Genomic DNA, 17,275 nt, shown 5'->3' with positions numbered 1-17,275 from the left:
CCTTCCCAAATAGAAACCACATGCTCTAATAGGCTGAGTATATTCAAAATACCTCTTAATTTGTTTAATAAGTAGAAAAATGCAATGTTAACTGCTGGCTAATTCCTTATTACTGAGAAAATTACAGTGGAGTATAGACTTCAACATCAACTGAGCCACTTACCTGGAGGCCTGGTGGTTTGTGGTGGGGCCAGGCCAGGCCTTCAAGTGAGAAAAACAAAGCCTCTGCCTAAGGAGACATCCCAGATTCTACGTTCCCGAGACCTGACACAAACTCTGTTTGTCGGTGTAGCGAAGCATATGATCAGGAAAGTCAGATGCAACTCTGTTGCTTTCGTATACAACTCTTGATTTTCCTAAACCCATCAGCTCTAAGAAGGGTAGAGAGCAACATTGCCTTGCCAGAAAAATCACAAATCTTTCAAAAACTTACACCCATTTGAATACCCATCAAGATATTTTTTCAATGTCTTTTAATGCTGCTTTCTTAACGAACACATGTTTATAATTCCATCTACATTTTATTTACTATTTCTTGTTCCTGCTCATAGCTGAATTAGTATAACTAGTGAAAGTCTCCTGTTTCTACCCTCTAGATCATATGGCTTTAATTAATGTATCAAAGAATTTAAATAGTATGCATATTTACTGTGTATGGTTAACTAGTCTGTACTCTGGTATGTATATTCCAGTTGAATAATTTGAAAAGAAATCACTCGCATCTTCTCTTCCCGTTAAAACGCACGCTACAGCCTCAGCAATGTTATGACTCATCCCACAGTTGGAAGCTCGTTTAGCATTCCTAAGCACATGGATATGTCTGGCAATGCATTTTAATTGTTAGTGGTGAAAGAAATAGATATGGAACCACTTGGTACTTCCTGTTTGGTGTTGTGTGGGATAACCCAGGGTCTGGATGAGCTTTGCGTGACTGAAAGTCTATAAAATCTTTGAATTTTTTTTTTTTAATTGTTATTGTTTAGACTTAGGAGTGCAGCCATTCTCTACTTAAAGGCAGTTATCACATGAAAGAAATAAATGTTACATTTTTGTCTTCAATTAAATTTCTCATATAAAATTTGTTTCGACAATTACCAACAAGGCATATCACATTTTTGTGTGTATTAAACATGCACAGAAGCATTAAACTCATGCAGAAAGTGGACTCATCTTTACTAAAGTAATGTAAAAAATGTGACGCTTAGGAAATGAATCCTATAATCTGGCTGGACTGTGAAGTGAGTGGGATTCCTCCCTAGCAAGATTCTTCAGGGTTATGGAGCTCCGTCTTAAAATATTCTGACATCTGTTCACACGTATGTGAGGAAGATGTTCTACTTTTTTGGCAAATTCTCGGGGAAAGGGTGATTTCCCAGCCACTCCCACTGCTGTACTCTCACTGGATGAGAGCATTCCATGCACTCTCCCCTGCTTACCGTAGTTGGCTGTGCCACACAGAAGTCAAGCCCCAAGATAACCAGGGAAGATATGACATCAAGTGGACATGTTTCCCAAGGACAGGGTTTCATAAATGCAGGAAGGTTAGCACAACCGCTGGTGTGAGGGGAAGTCAGAGGACGTGATCCTAGTTCATGGGAACCAGCAATGCAGGATGGGCTACATTCAATTTAGTTTCCTTTGCAGGCTTAAAATAGAGCCATTGTAAATTATGTCAGTCTTTCTCAAATCATGAAAATGATTGTTAAAAATGTCTCAGAATACACAATGTGCATTGTTGTGTGGCTTTGATGTGTGAATGATGAGAGCATATGATATAATACGAATTAAATAATGGTAGAGCAGTCACAGGCTTTTCTCCCCAAGGGGAGAGGGAATAAAGGTGAAGTTTCTGGTCAAGGGAAAGGCTGTTTTGTTTTGTTCTGGTACCTGCAATATAGAATTCTGTCAATGGTCTAAAATTTTAAGGGGATTCCTGTTCTGTTTCATGTTTAGTACATCTTGAGAGTTTAATTTTAAAGATTCTGTTGGTGTAGTGATTGGGTGGGAAATCAACGCATGCTGGAATTTGACTTTTTAATCAATATTTAAATACACAAATATGATGCAAAATATTATGCAATGGGGATGACAAAATATTTATATATATATGAAATATTTGTGCTGTCTCAAGACATTTGTCAGGTTGGATGCCTTGCTTTGGAATCTAGTGAAATGGGGTTTTCTGTGTTTGGAGCACCCAGATTGGTGCCTCCAACATCTTTCCCTGGCTTCCTAATTGACATTTGGGGTAAACCAATTGTGATACTTGCTAAATTCAGAAGCAATTGCCATAAAGCCTGAGATTCTTTTTTGTTGTTTGCACACAGGTGAGGTCTGCCATAAATCCTATACTCAGTTTTCAAACCTTTGTCGTCATAAGCGCATGCATGCTGATTGCAGAACCCAAATCAAGTGCAAAGACTGTGGACAAATGTTCAGCACTACGTCTTCCTTAAATAAACACAGGAGGTTTTGTGAGGGCAAGAACCATTTTGCGGCAGGTGGATTTTTTGGCCAAGGCATTTCACTTCCTGGAACCCCAGCTATGGATAAAACGTCCATGGTTAATATGAGTCATGCCAACCCGGGCCTTGCTGACTATTTTGGCGCCAATAGACATCCTGCTGGTCTTACCTTTCCAACAGCTCCTGGATTTTCTTTTAGCTTCCCTGGTCTGTTTCCTTCCGGCTTGTACCACAGGCCTCCTTTGATACCTGCTAGTTCTCCTGGTAAAGGACTATCAAGTACTGAACAGACAAACAAAAGTCAAAGTCCCCTCATGACACATCCTCAGATACTGCCAGCTACACAGGATATTTTGAAGGCACTATCTAAACACCCACCTGTAGGGGACAATAAGCCAGTGGAGCTCCAGCCCGAGAGGTCCTCTGAAGAGAGGCCCCTTGAAAAAATCAGTGACCAGTCAGAGAGTAGTGACCTTGATGATGTCAGTACACCAAGTGGCAGTGACCTGGAGACAACCTCGGGCTCTGATCTGGAAAGTGACATTGAAAGTGATAAAGAGAAATTTAAAGAAAATGGTAAAATGTTCAAAGACAAAGTAAGCCCTCTTCAGAATCTGGCTTCAATACATAATAAGAAAGAATACAGCAATCATTCCATTTTCTCACCATCTTTAGAGGAGCAGACTGCGGTGTCAGGAGCTGTGAATGATTCTATAAAGGCTATTGCTTCTATTGCTGAAAAATACTTTGGTTCAGCAGGACTGGTGGGGCTGCAAGACAAAAAAGTTGGAGCTTTACCTTACCCTTCCATGTTTCCCCTCCCGTTTTTTCCAGCATTCTCCCAATCAATGTACCCATTTCCTGATAGAGACTTGAGATCGTTACCCTTGAAAATGGAACCCCAATCACCAAGTGAAGTAAAGAAACTGCAGAAGGGAAGCTCTGAGTCTCCCTTTGATCTCACCACTAAGCGCAAGGACGACAAGCCCTTGACCCCAGTACCCGCCAAGCCTCCTGCAACACCCGCCACAAGCCAAGACCAGCCCCTGGATCTAAGCATGGGCAGTAGGAGTAGAGCCAGTGGGACCAAGCTCACCGAGCCCCGTAAAAACCACGTGTTTGGGGAAAAGAAAGGAGCCAACGCTGAGCCAAGACCAGCATCTGATGGTTCCTTACAGCATGCTAGACCCACTCCCTTCTTTATGGACCCTATTTACAGGTAAGGGTGGGTGGACACCGCTGAATGTGGACAGACCTAGGAGAGGTAGTTTTTATACTAGAAAATTACAGCTTCTAACACACCATTTTTATTATTATTATAAAGCAGAGAGTAAAGTTGTTTGATCTAGTGAATTCATGTTTTTATTCAGAAAGTCAGCTCATTAGGTTTGGACTTATTTTTGGATGTCTCTGAATTTGGGGTTTTGGAATAAGCCCACAGAGTTCTTTCCCTCGACAATAAATTTATTTTTAAACACATTTTTTTAAGTGGAAAATATGGGAAAGTCATATATAAGGCAAGTTGTCAAGTGGCGGAAGAATGAGGCTCCTGAAGGATTAATGCAAATATGTGTGGGCACTGACATGGGTCGGGCTATTTGGAATAGGGTGGGACATAGAACAGCAAGAGTTTACTCTTGGTAAACCTACCAGCACATCCTTAATAAGTACTGGTCCTATTCTGTTTCTAAAGAAGTCTCTTAGGAGTCCCATGTAAGTGAAATGTTAATCACAGAAATGCTTTGTGTGTAATGTGAGCACTCAGCTTAAAAAACATGTCTCTGTTTAATGCCTTTATTATTTTGTTTCCTTTGATGCATCAAAAAATTTTTTATGGGGGAGGGGAAATAAATGCTTAATGAAAAGCTTCTTAGGCAGTCCTCAGAAACACTCACTTGACCAATCAGAAGGATTTCGATTTTTAAAACTAGTTTACTTCAGTGTGTGACTGACAATAATTATGCTTATTATGCATTTGAAATATTACCAAGCATTTTCACGTCTACTTTCTCATTTAAGTCTTGGACATTGTCAAGAGTTAATGGAAAGTGTGGATACTTTTTTTATTGGACTTATTTAAGCTGGGAGTGTTTGATATTTCTGACTGATTCTTTTTTTTTTTTAAAGACAATTTTGTTCAATTCCTTCATTCAGCAACATTTATTGAGTTCCTGTTACTTAACAGGTAACAGAGAGGCAAACGCTTCACTTAAAACCCTTTCTCTACTTTTATTATCTCCAAGATGCTAACCAAGAAACGTTGTCAGTATATTAAGGACCACCCCCACTTGAACATGACATAGAAAAGGACAATACAGAGATGCCTCAGAGCCACCATATTTGGGCATTTTTTTCACTTATTATATTTTAATTTCTGCGGCAGTCCCTTTACAGAGAAAGAAAAAGAAAAACAGTTCTTCCATATTTTGTGTGTAGCTTGTATGTTACGCATCGCCAGTAAGGTTGTATTTCCAACTCAGTGATGGATCTCAGTCCTCCATGAAGAGAGTTTCTCAGACTTTCTGAGACCCTCCCAATGGCAATGGGCTTCCAGTTCCTCCACGTGCCCATTCCACTCTTTTCCACTCACTCCTAGATTTCCTCTTGCTTACTCTAATCTTGTTTTCTCTCTGGTATTTCAGTCTCAATTAAGGCTTTAGGCATGTTATTTCACCAAATTCATGAGAGACCTAAAGTCAATTCTAGTGTAAGACACGGGTTGAAAGTTCAGCTCCCCCATGTCTTAAACTCCTTTTTCATCCATGAAATAGGGATAAGAGCACCTATTTCAATAAGTGAAATAGTATGTGCAAAACATAGCACATATAAAATCTCAAGATGTGGGAGCTGCTCTTATTCATTTTGATTCTATTTTTAAAAGCATACTTATTTAATGGTTTTTTAAAGGAAATTTCCAGTAGTTGGTGAAAGAAATCAATTCAGTCCATGATGTCATTTCCTATATGCTTAAGAGAAAATAGAATGGTAAACATTTCTAAAGCAGAAGGGATAAATAGATAAGTTGTATAATGCCTCTCCCTACCTGCAAACAGCTCCTCATCCTCTTTCTACCAATCCCATTTCACCTACTCTGTTTATCAGCATAAGCATCCAAAAGAACACGCCCGTCCTTCAGAGTGGCTAGCAGGGTGTATTGCATGCTTAGACGCTCTCTTGCTGTCACTCACAAACATAGGAGAAATATAATGACTACTTAAAGGAGCACCTTCTTGGTAGAAAATGACTTTAATTTTCAAAGTGAACCCTGTCCTTATGATTTTAAACTTAAAGCAGTTTTTGTCTACACTTGAAATGGAAAGGTACAAATTTGTGACCAGTGCCTCCGATTTCATGACTACATTTTTTTTTGCATTTCCTTATGATTATTATTACTAGCCATTCAATAGGATTTTTCCATTATCAAAGGACCTCCTTTCTTGGAGTGCCTAGAAGTGCCATGAGTATTCTTCAAGAAACGAATAGATGTCCTTATATTTTTATTTTGTGCTTCCCAGCAATCTACCATTTGCTTTATTGTTAGCTGTTTTAAATGTCCATGATTATGCAGTGATTGATACAGGAGACTGATTCATCTCCAAAATCTAATTTTAACCTTTCAGAGTAGAGAAAAGAAAACTAACTGACCCACTTGAAGCTTTAAAAGAGAAATACTTGAGACCGTCTCCAGGATTCCTATTTCACCCACAAGTAAGTATTTTGAATTTGAGACTTCAAGCTTGTAAACTAACTTGTTGATCCTGAAAAGCAGGTGCAATGAAATGAAAGAAATCTTGAGAACATTAGGATTTCCTCTGACGCTGGTGTGGAAGAACACAGGAAATTCTAGCAGAATTAAAATCCAAACTCTTTAAAGAAAAAGTAATTAACACACGTGTGAAAATAACATAGTTTTGGTGTTAAATTATTCTCTACTAACTGCTTATTGAGCCAAAGCATATTTTAGCTTGAGCAAAATTCATCTAAGAAATTAAATATTGAAGCCGTCTTTCGTGTTTAAAAACTTGTGATAGTAAGAAATAGATCATACTGTGATTTGTCCCAAACTCCTGAGGGTCGTTCATGTTCTTTTAGTGCTCAGATAAAAACAGGAAATGAGTCTACCTGACAAGCTGTTACCATAGAGGGTGAAGGAATTTATCTAGAGACCACTGGGCATTCCAGCAAAGTTCTGTAATTGCACAAGAATTCACCACAATACACAGAGCTATTTGCTGAATGGAGTTGTATCCATTTATCAAAAGCGTACAGTCTCTCATTGCAAGGAAAATACAAAGCAGTATTATCTAACTGGTTCATCTTTATGTCCCTACTTATTTGGTCATTTTTTTAAAAAACTGATTTATGTATCAATCAAAATGTGGAGAATTGTATTGAAAAAAGAGATACATAAACATCTTGAATATAGTTTCTTAAGTGATATTTTATTTATTTTTTATTTACTTATTTTTAAGGTTATAAGCTCTGGTCTTTATAGATAGTAAGCAGCATTTTTATGAAAATGCTTGAAGACAGAGTAAACTAGTTTGTTCTGTTTCAATATACTTTAACCAAAAATTATGCGCCTCTATAAAATTGATGGAATTTTATGCAAGATGTCTTATAGAAAGTTATGAGGTAGTTAAATCATCCTGGGATCTGATTCTTCCCCCCAACCTTCACCCCCACCTTCTCTATTTTCTCTCCTTTTTTCACTTTTTAAAGTACCTTCCCAAATTCTGGACAACAGAGTATGACAGCTGAAATACCATATCCTGGGTTAGCTGGAGAAGTCTATCATTGCTCAAAACTTCTATTTCAAACTGAAAAAATATATGTGATTTAGTATTAAAAGGGGTAGAAACATTCCAGCTAGTATTCATTTTACACAAGAAGACTAAGGAATGATATCATTTATTAAATTACTTTATGGTAAAGAAGCAAGTTCTAAAATAGCAACTATCAGGTACTTACATTCCATATTTAGGTTGATCTAAATTGGATACTGTCTAATTAAATGCATTTATAAGATATTATATAGTTAACCACATTTAATTACAGCAAATCAAGTTGTTTTCATATTCTAATGATCTTTAAAATCTAGTAACTAATCATTTCAAAATTAAGTGCTACGGGTACTTGGTATAAGGGAGAAAAAAAAAACAAAACAAAACACTGGGATTCAGTGTCTTTGAGTGACTCAGGCTACCTGGCTCTTAGTTTCATTACATGTAAGATGAGAGATTTTGGTGTAAGGTCTCTATCTTCTCTGAAATTCAAAGATTTCTAGGTAGCCAAGGTAAATTTACTGGTTCATAAGATGGGCAATATTGTCTACCAATAAATTTACATGTGCATGCAGCTATTATAAATATAGTACATACATATTTTTAATCAAATAATGTTAGAAAATCTGTTCTGTTTTAATATTCCAAAAGTTAATGAAGGATCACAAAGGAAGAGGCATGTGTACAGTGCTTGGAGAGCAGCAATCACTCACTCAGATCTTTGCAAACGTGCCTGTGGGAGCACAGCGGTAGAGCATTTCCTTCCCGCCCCAGAACGGCACGTCTTGCTGTTGAGGGACTGCCTGTTGCTGCATGTTGCTATTAGAACAAGACCCAATGGTGATAATCAAAATATTTAACACATTGTATGTCACGACTGCCGACCAATCAGAATGGACTCCTGCCATCCTGGAAGCCCTCCTGAACCAGCTGTTAATGATGCAGTTGCTGGCTGGTGGGCTGTCTCAGGGGTCTTTTGGGAAGAGGCCAGGGCAGTAGGAGGACAGTCAGGGTACTTGAGGGCAGAGGCTGTTTACCAACGACTACAGAGATAAATCATTATTTTTGCAGCCATCATGGCTGTTTTCGTGTGTAACGGATGAATATCACTGGGCTACAGGTGTTAAAGAATGTTGCCTGGGAGTAGCTCAGGTCATGCAGTTTTCATCAAGCCTTCAGACCAAACTGTCTGTTCTTTCAGAAGATCTGCCTCCAGGGTTCTGAAGTTTCATCAGAACTTCTTTGTTCTTTCTAGTACTCTATCAGTTTCATCCAGCTTCCCACAAAAAAAACAAATAAAAGCAAAGAAAAACTGCCTAGGATTTGGGGCCAGAAATAACTGGTTTACAACTGGGTTTACTACTTATTAGCAAGAATGCTTCAGTTTTGAGCAATGTAGTTCCTCTCTCCAAGCCTTCTCTGTCACCGTAACAGGAACACCCTTTCCAGTCTTACCAGGGGAGCTGCAAGGATCGGCCTTCACGTATATAATGTGTTTAGCGTTGTGCTTGGCATGTGAAAGGACCTAGATGAGGAAGAGCTCTTAGTATTATTGGGTGCAGAAGTATTCCACTTTGAATATAAAGCAGTGTCAGTAAAATACCCTCCTGCCATCCCCTGAGGCCAGTTTCTTTGGTGGGGTTATACCAGCTACTTGGAAAGTTGCTTACTGTGTTCTTGGTGCTGCCTTGTTGGGCAGCAATAAGGGTGGGACAGAGCAAAGTGGAAGGGCTTGCCTCTGCTCCCAGGGCTTGCCATGATCTTGTAGCTAGATAAGTGCTTAGAAAAGACCATTCAGTACTTCATTTTTCACTTAAAGCATATTGAAGCAAATCATGTGGTCCCTCTGGGGCTTTTGTATCTTCTTCTTCAGAATGAGAATAAAACCTATCCTATCTATTCCTCAGGGTTATTATAATAATAAAGAGGTGCCCAGATGTTCTCAATGCCTTAGGGAAAACATATAAATAGATAGATATTTAAATACTTGGTAGTGGCAGTCTCTAGGCAAGCTTGATTTTACAATTTCTGTTTGTTTTTGTATTCTGTCTCCCCTCAACCACCCACCCGTTACACAATTCCTAATCGATGAAAGGTGAACACCTCAATAGATATTTGTTAAATTTTATTGAAAGATGAGTAGGTCATCTTGCTGCCTTTTGGAATAATAATATATATTTTAGAAGTTCTTGTCAAAAATACCTAAAACACGTAGGAAGGAATACATACATCAAAATCAAAAGATACATGGTAGTTTTTTTAATCATCCTCAGGGTCTAAATTCCTCTCAGCTCAGTTCTTACAGAAGTATGTTTGCTCTATCGGGCCACTAGAGGACTATTTAGCCTCCTATTTTTCTCTTATAACTAAGTTAGTTTAATATAAGGGTAAACTGAGCACTGTAGAGGTTCTCCCTGACTATGTGGTTGAAAATTGCTTGTGGAGTCTTAGACTGTAATTTTGAAAAGAAGATGACAGCCAGAAGGAGGTGAGATGGATTACTGTGTGATCTTTGGAATGTCCATTTCATTGGGTACTTTGCATTTGGGGTACTTTGCATTCACACTGAAAGCTCATTTGAATTGCCTTAGAAATCATTTGGCAATTACACTATTATAAAACTGGCTATTATTCTTTAGTTTGATTTTCATATACTTTAAATATTATTTTTAGTTTTTTAAGTATTTTACTGTGAAATGTTTGGCTTTGTGTAGATCTACAACAGAGACTCTATTTTACTTCCATTTCTGTCCGTTATTCTTTTATTTTTAATTTGCTTCCTTTTAAAGTGTACCTGTTACTGCATCCCAAGAAACTGGGAAAAAGTTAGTCTTATTTCAAGTCATTATTTATATATTGATGTGAAAATCACTAAGTCTTTTGCCCTTCATCTTCTATTTTGCTTTCAACAAGTGTTTCTCGTGTTAGATTTCTTCTGCAATAGAACTTTCATCCTTAAAAACTATTTATCTTCCTTATAAAAGATACTGTAACTTAAGAAATCAAGATATGTCCCCTTTAACCAAGCAAAATGTTATTTTTAAAGATGTAACATTTACATTTCCTGGAAGAACTTCTAACTCACTGAAGTTTCATCCAGTTATTCTTGTCATAAATTGTCATAAATAAGTAGATACTTGTAGTTCTTTTAATTAATGTCCTTAGGTGTTCTGACTACTGACGGTCTGAATCCCGTGCTAATAGAAGTCAAAAAGTGTATTACGCTTTTCTTCCTTAATGATTCACATTTGAGTAAATACCTTATTTTCTTTGTTATTAACATTATAAAAATGCAAGAAGCTAGATTTTTGCAAGAAATTGCTTAATTTTAGTTATTAAAGTAAAATTTAGGAATCTTGTTTTGCAGTGAGTAGAAACAAATTAAAAGGAAGCATCTATTTTGCTATTTAGGATTTGGTAGTATGTAGTGCATAGTTTCTTAGGAAAAAAGTATTCTGGTTTAAATCCTTGAATCTAAAATTTAATTTAGGTAAATAGAGGAAATTCAGCAGTGTTCTAAAAATATTTAATTTTCATTGCCAAAGCTTTTACTCAAGATATAGTTACATGATAAGCAAAAATTACTTAGTATACATGTTAATTTCTCAAAGGATAGATTGCAATAAAGATACTGATACAGAAGTAATTTTTTGTTTTTGTTTCAATTTTGCTCCCAGTTCCAACTGCCTGATCAGAGAACTTGGGTAAGTTTTCCACTTATATTTTTGACTAAAGTAATGTAGCATTAAAAGGAAAACAACTTACATTATAAATTGCCATACAAAGAATTCTGAACCCCTTTCCATTAAATGATATGGCCTCAGCAGATAGATCTCCAGCTTTATCAAGCTGCAAAATGGTTTCAGTTATAATTGGGCATTTAGTGTGCTATAAATTGTTTAGAGAATGAAGTTTATTCTATTAAAGTCTGCCCCATTCCATGTAATTATACCTTGATGTAGAACTCTTTCCGGGCACTTGGGAGCATGTTGTTAAAAGATGCTTCAATGGGTCACTAAGTAGAAACAACCATTATTTGGGGGAGCCTGTATCAGCATGTTAAAGATGCTTTTGATAAAGCCTTCAAAAGGATAAAACCTGAATTTATGTGTAGACACAAGCTGATGTTGGAATTCACGTCCATATAAGCCAGGACAGAACTTGGTTTTAGCTGTTTGGAGTAGTAAGACTGTATGTTTAAAAATCCTTATCTAACTAGTGAATGTATCTTTTTGTATTGGGGCCCACTTCTTCAGCTTTCAGTTAATATTTCCAGATACAGCCAGTTGTCAGTTGATATTACTAGGGGAGAGCTTTATTTTTTTATTCAAGATACAAAGAATACTGTTTATTTAGTGTCCACTCCCAAATAAACTTTGAGTCAACGGAAAATATATAAATAACATATATTACAAAATTTTCTCAAAGTGTATGTGTTTTTGTTCCTTCATTCTCTTCTTCACTCAAAATTATACTGATTCTGAAGTATGGGTAAAATCTTGGAATATAGTTCAATTTTCCTCTAGTCACCATATAATTATATAGAAATTACTTTAAGTTAGAGGACGTTGGCACTTACCTATTTCCTCTGTCTGATGTTAGTTTTCCTTTACCAGAAATTCTTCCACTTTATTTCTTCCGTGGAATATGTGATGAATTGTGATTTTTCTCATCGTATCGACTTTTAAGGATTAAGTTCATTTATTTCAGAAGTACAAGAGTAGAGAGTAGAGAGACAGAGACTTCCTTATTAGGCAAAGTTGTGCAGTAGATGGCAGTGTTCTTTGATGATCCTGACCTATATTTCCCGTGTTCCTTGTCTGCCTTTCCTGGCAGAGGTCTGTCCTGAATCTCGTGCCTCATTGTCCTCATTCTCTCTAATGTAGTAATTACTTGCTAGTGGCTTTGCTGTTAGCTGCTTCAAGCATAAGGTGCTGTCCCCTACACAAATGGCCAACGCTTCTACCGTCTTACAAAGCCAGTTCAGATTTTAAGTTAGACACCCTTTCCTGATAATACAATGGTAAAGTAACTGCCATTGCAGTGCTTTGGAAACACTCCCATTCTTTGAATCACAGGTTTCTCAGAACGATCATTTATATTTCTATTATAACACATAGATATTAGTGGGAAATATTAAAATATTACAGTTTATAATTTTAAGTGGTTAAAACACTCTGTAATTTTATAATCATGACTGCAGAGTGTGATACATGGATTGAGACAACCATAAAATGTGAATATTTACTTCTCCCCGAAATGGCCATGATTTTAAGATTTCTCAAGATTATCAAGTGAATAAATATAGAAAACTACCAAATCTACAAACTTTCCCATCATAAGTTATTTATGAAAAGTTAGTTGTTTTATGATAAAGGCATGTGTAATCTAATTGTGAAACATTAGGTCACATAATTCATGGTGCCATTGGACATATCATTTTGTATAATCAGATTGTCACTTGAATAGTTTTAATGAGAAACTTCTTTATGTCATCAATTATTGGCTGCCAGATAATAAATGTTAAGCTAAATGCTTCAGACCCAGTTGATGATATCTTGCCTGCTGAAATGCTTTTAAAAATACTAACTTTATTTGACTAGAGAGATAGCTACATTTTTGGTAGGAGCTGGGGAATTGTGTCTAAATATTAGTTTGCGTCAGTAAAAGTTAATAGTCTCTTGGGGACTGGAAGGGGGCGAAACGACTTCCTCTTCCAGACATCTGGCTGCCGATACCATCAACAACTATTATATATGTAAATAAAAAGTACTGTTCCATAGGAAAAAAACCTGTCATCTACTGACCAGAGATTAGCCTATGACATTAAAGGACATGGGGCAGTACGTTTCTAAAATACATCATCTGACTTTTTCCTCCTTTCCCCCCCTCCATTCTCAGCAAATTTCCTATTCATAATCATACAGATTGCTCCCTTCATTGGTTTTCTCATAATTGAAGAATATATCCAGCTAGATTCTGTTTCATTTATCCCAGTTCATCTTGATTTTTAAAATACCAAGTCAAACTTTAAAATGAATGTCAAAACTGACTCCTTCTTCTACAAAAATGCATGTTATTCCAGGAAGAGCATCATCTGGGTCAGCCCTGACAGTCAGACAAAGGTGATGTTGTGACCCACACATTCGCTAACGCCCACCTCAATCCAACACCTCAATCCAAGATATAGACTAGATCTGATGTTGGTCACAGAATTGCTAATCTACCCCAGCTAGCAGGTGTCTAAGTCACTTCTAACTGTCCAGATGGGGAAACTTACTCTTTCCAGCTGAGGTCAAGTGCTGGGAGAGCAAACCCTAGGAAGATGAACGGAAGGATCCAGTGATGGCTTTTACGTTGCTTCATGTTTGCTCTCTGGAAAGAAAGTGGTGTGTGTGTCTGCGCGTGTGGTGTTAACAGCTACCCTCAGCTGACTTCCCATCTTCCTCTTCTCCCTCTGCCTCACTCCAATTTACTCTTTTCATTTGACGCCAGAAGCCGGAGGTGGGGGTGGCTACAGTGAGGCACTTGGGTAACCGCTGCTCTTTCTCTTACTATCTTTAAGAATGTTGTTATTTAATCGGCAAGCCCATAATATATTTTCCTGTTTCTTGATGCTTTTCCCAAATTGAAACATTTTGAGGTAAAGTAATCACAGTGATGTTTCTTCAAAAGGAGCTATTAGCAGCTACTAAAGCAAGACACATTTCTCAACAGCCAATTGTTCTTAAATAACTTGAAGGACTTGTAGTTCACATGTGCTCAAGATGAAAGCTGAGAATAATAATAGTCATGAGTAAGCTATTTTCCATATAAAAGGAAAAGTGTTCCTATAAGATGTATTGCCCCAGGAATCTGAGTGTGTCAGCAGGGCGGACACTCAAATGATTTAAAACCACTAGATAATGAAACTTCACTCAAATATTAAATGTACATAAATAAAACATTTATAATCATCGCCCATGCACTTACTATTCTTCCCAATAAATATATGCGATCATGACCCTCACCCTTGCTTGTTACCACTAATCAGCTGGAAGGCCAGGGGTCATTTTTCACTCAATTTATTCCATGGAGGGTGGAATATCAAAATGATTTTCTGCAAGCAACAATTAGAAGGAATAAATGCAAATAAAATAGAATCATAAAATATTTCTGTATTGATTTTTAATAAATAAAATCCAAAGTAATATGAAAATGCTAACGCTCCAGCTGGAGGGGGATAATGACCGTATTCTGCAGGGACAGAGTTTCCACCAACCTCTCTGAGCGGCATCGTCATTCCATATCTCTGCCCTGTGATCAGTATGTGTCAGAATCCTTCATAGTGACAAATGTGCTGTCCACTTGCATCTGTGGAGAATGTTTTAGCAGCTGAGTGATTATGAATCAAACCCCTGAGCTCATAGCCCCTACCGCCTCCCAATGCGTTCACATTTGTCGTCTGACAAGTAAATGTATCTTGACTTTCCTCTGAGATTTTTTTTTGCACCGTGTTTGATGAAAGACATTTGGCAAATTGGCAGTGGTACCCTGTACGTTGCAATTTGTAGCTAGCATTAGGAGTCTGGGCATGAAATGAGAGGGCAGGCTCCAGGAGAAAGGGAAAAGAAAGAAAGCTAACTACAACATGAATAGTCACTTAAGAATCAAGCATACAATATTCCCTTTGTAAGAAGAGAATCAGGTTTAGGCCATTCTGTTAAGATTTTGCTGTAGTTTTAAGTCAATGGTATTCTGTCTAGCTGCCTGTCCGTGGAGTATGTATTTTGTTGATTTTCCTTTTGAGTACAAAGTGTTGCCTTTTATTTTTAACCTGAGCTCATAATTGGGCCTCCAACTCTGTCTTGCCATCTTATCAGCGTAAGAATCATTTTCTTGGGTTCAACAGTTGCCTGAATATGCAGTTGTTACCATTTCTAATCACTGCTTGGAGTCTTCTGGTCTACCACCCCAGCCCTTTGCAAAACATAGAGTGCATATGGAAAGCAAACACCTTTTTAACAGTATTCTGAGTTCTTCAGTGGCATAGTGCCCTAAGAACCGAATAAACAATGGGTGAGTTGATTTAACAAGAGGGCCTGAGAGTTTGCTTTTTCTAGTTAAAAATTCAGTAGTAGGCAGCTTCCAAATAAAATGTGATTGTGGAGGAAACAATGTTTGGGGAGGGCTGAAGGGAAAGGCAGAGCTCACCTAACTGTAGACAGTAAGGGTCAAGCTACCTTTAAAAGTAAATGCTACCCTCTGATTGTGACTGTCAAATACGTGGGCATGTGGACAAAAACTTGAAGATTAAAAGCAAAATAAAAAAAAAAAAAAAGGTTGTTTGAGGGGAAGAATTAGGCATGATAGTTTTTCTTTAAGAATATCATTCTAAGAATGTGGCTTACACTAACAGCTTCCCATACCTGATAATGCCAATGCCAAGTGATACAAAGTTATGATAATACACCGTGAACTGTCACTTCAACTCCATCTTTGTCCAGAACAAATTAATATTTCATCAAAATTCTTTGTAGATGATCCCACTTAAAAATCTAGTATAGCCCGATATCAGTTTACATAGTCTCAGGCAGAGCACCTCTTACACATTTAATTTTTCCTTTCTGCACCACATACATTTAGCTTAAGCTATAACTTTGGGACATTTGGTGTTTTTCATGTCTTGAGTTCTTTCCATGGGACTTCTGGTTTTTATTACCTAGGCAAGACATATAGGATCTTTTCCTATATTTTTCAGTTTACTGTTGCTGTCCATAACATAATCTAATGCCTTTTAATTTAATAAAAATCTAATTTGGTTTTATTATCTCTCATGTATTTCATTGCTTAATTGTATATCAAATTCTATAACATGGTTTAACCAAGGTCTTAGGAAAAAGTTCACCTGGGATTTTATGAGCTTGGTTCTACCTTTGTTATCTTCAAAATCAGCGAATTCTCTTGTTGCTTGTTTAATATTGGGACACTGCGACCTCTTTCTACAGTCCCTTGCATTCAACAGATTTGATGCTTCCCTTTTATTAATGATTTCTTGGTTTGCTAGGAATGATTACAGAAGAATGATGTCCAACCAGTCCTAATAGTTTCGTGCATTTGCCTTTCAGATGTCAGCCATTGAAAACATGGCAGAGAAGCTGGAGAGCTTCAGCGCCCTGAAACCTGAGGCCAGTGAACTTCTACAGTCGGTTCCCTCCATGTTCAACTTCAGAGCTCCTCCCAACGCCCTGCCAGAGAACCTCCTGCGGAAAGGAAAGGAACGCTATACTTGCAGGTAATGGCAAAGTTAATCGTGGTCGGTTTTCCAAAATTCTCCCCTCTGGTTTCAAAAGGCCCTGCTGTTTGTTTTGGAAATTATTCTTGATTGGATGATTAATAGCAACCATGATATATCTCAGGCACTTCAAAGTGCTCTTTATTGAGTGAAATATAAAAATAGTGGTTTAAGAAATTACTATTAAATGAAAATTTTAACACAGGCCATTTGGTTGTGATAAATGGGGTTGGAAATGGTCCAAATACTATCTACTTGTTTCACTTTGATATTTATGAATTTTCTTTCACAGTTAATTATTTTCATCCAAAGGTATATAATACTACTGTCCTCAAGCATAGAGTTATTAATTGTCATGGCATTGAAGAATAAGACTGTCAGTGAAGGACGAATAAGGTTGATAAGTGAGGAAAGCTGGTTAATAAGTTTCTTGTTACTCATCAGTAGCACAGGAAAGCTTTTTTTGTTTGTTTCTGTTCTCTTTTTTAAAAAAATAAATCATGCTTATACTTTCTGAACTGTCTTCAGAAATCTGTGGCATCTGACTCAGGCATATCAATTTATCTGCTCTTTGGAAAATGTGTCACTTTCTTTCCAGAAAAGCTTTTATAGGAACATACCTTGATGGATGAGGTCTTAGAATCTTGTCTGATCTGATACCACTCAACGTACAACGTTGTCACTATGGCTAACATGTAAAATGAGTTGAAACATTTGAAATCTGTTTACATCAACCCAGAATCACAAGCTCT

General features: G+C 37.3%; 1 protein-coding gene across 10 annotated transcripts in view; it reads left to right on the top strand.

The window, feature by feature from the left end:
• The window catches only part of MECOM (MDS1 and EVI1 complex locus), a 528,509-nt gene that overhangs the window by 494,580 nt on the left and 16,654 nt on the right, over positions 1 to 17,275 (top strand). For 6 of the 10 annotated variants that reach the window (XM_010976321.3, XM_010976320.3, XM_064492621.1 and 3 more), the window contains 4 exons: positions 2,328 to 3,684; positions 6,086 to 6,173; positions 10,927 to 10,953; positions 16,357 to 16,523. In XM_010976321.3, coding sequence (XP_010974623.3) covers positions 2,328 to 3,684; positions 6,086 to 6,173; positions 10,927 to 10,953; positions 16,357 to 16,523 — 1,639 coding nt within the window. The remainder of the gene's footprint in view (positions 1 to 2,327; positions 3,685 to 6,085; positions 6,174 to 10,926; positions 10,954 to 16,356; positions 16,524 to 17,275) is intronic. The other 4 variants (XM_010976323.3, XM_031450805.2, XM_031450860.2 and 1 more) reach the window with 3 other exon arrangements.

This window comes from Camelus dromedarius, chromosome 2 (assembly GCF_036321535.1).
Source record: "Camelus dromedarius isolate mCamDro1 chromosome 2, mCamDro1.pat, whole genome shotgun sequence".
Lineage (NCBI taxonomy): Eukaryota > Metazoa > Chordata > Mammalia > Artiodactyla > Camelidae > Camelus > Camelus dromedarius.
The sequence above is the reverse complement of the archived record's forward strand: the minus strand, read 5'-3'. Positions and strand labels throughout refer to the sequence as shown.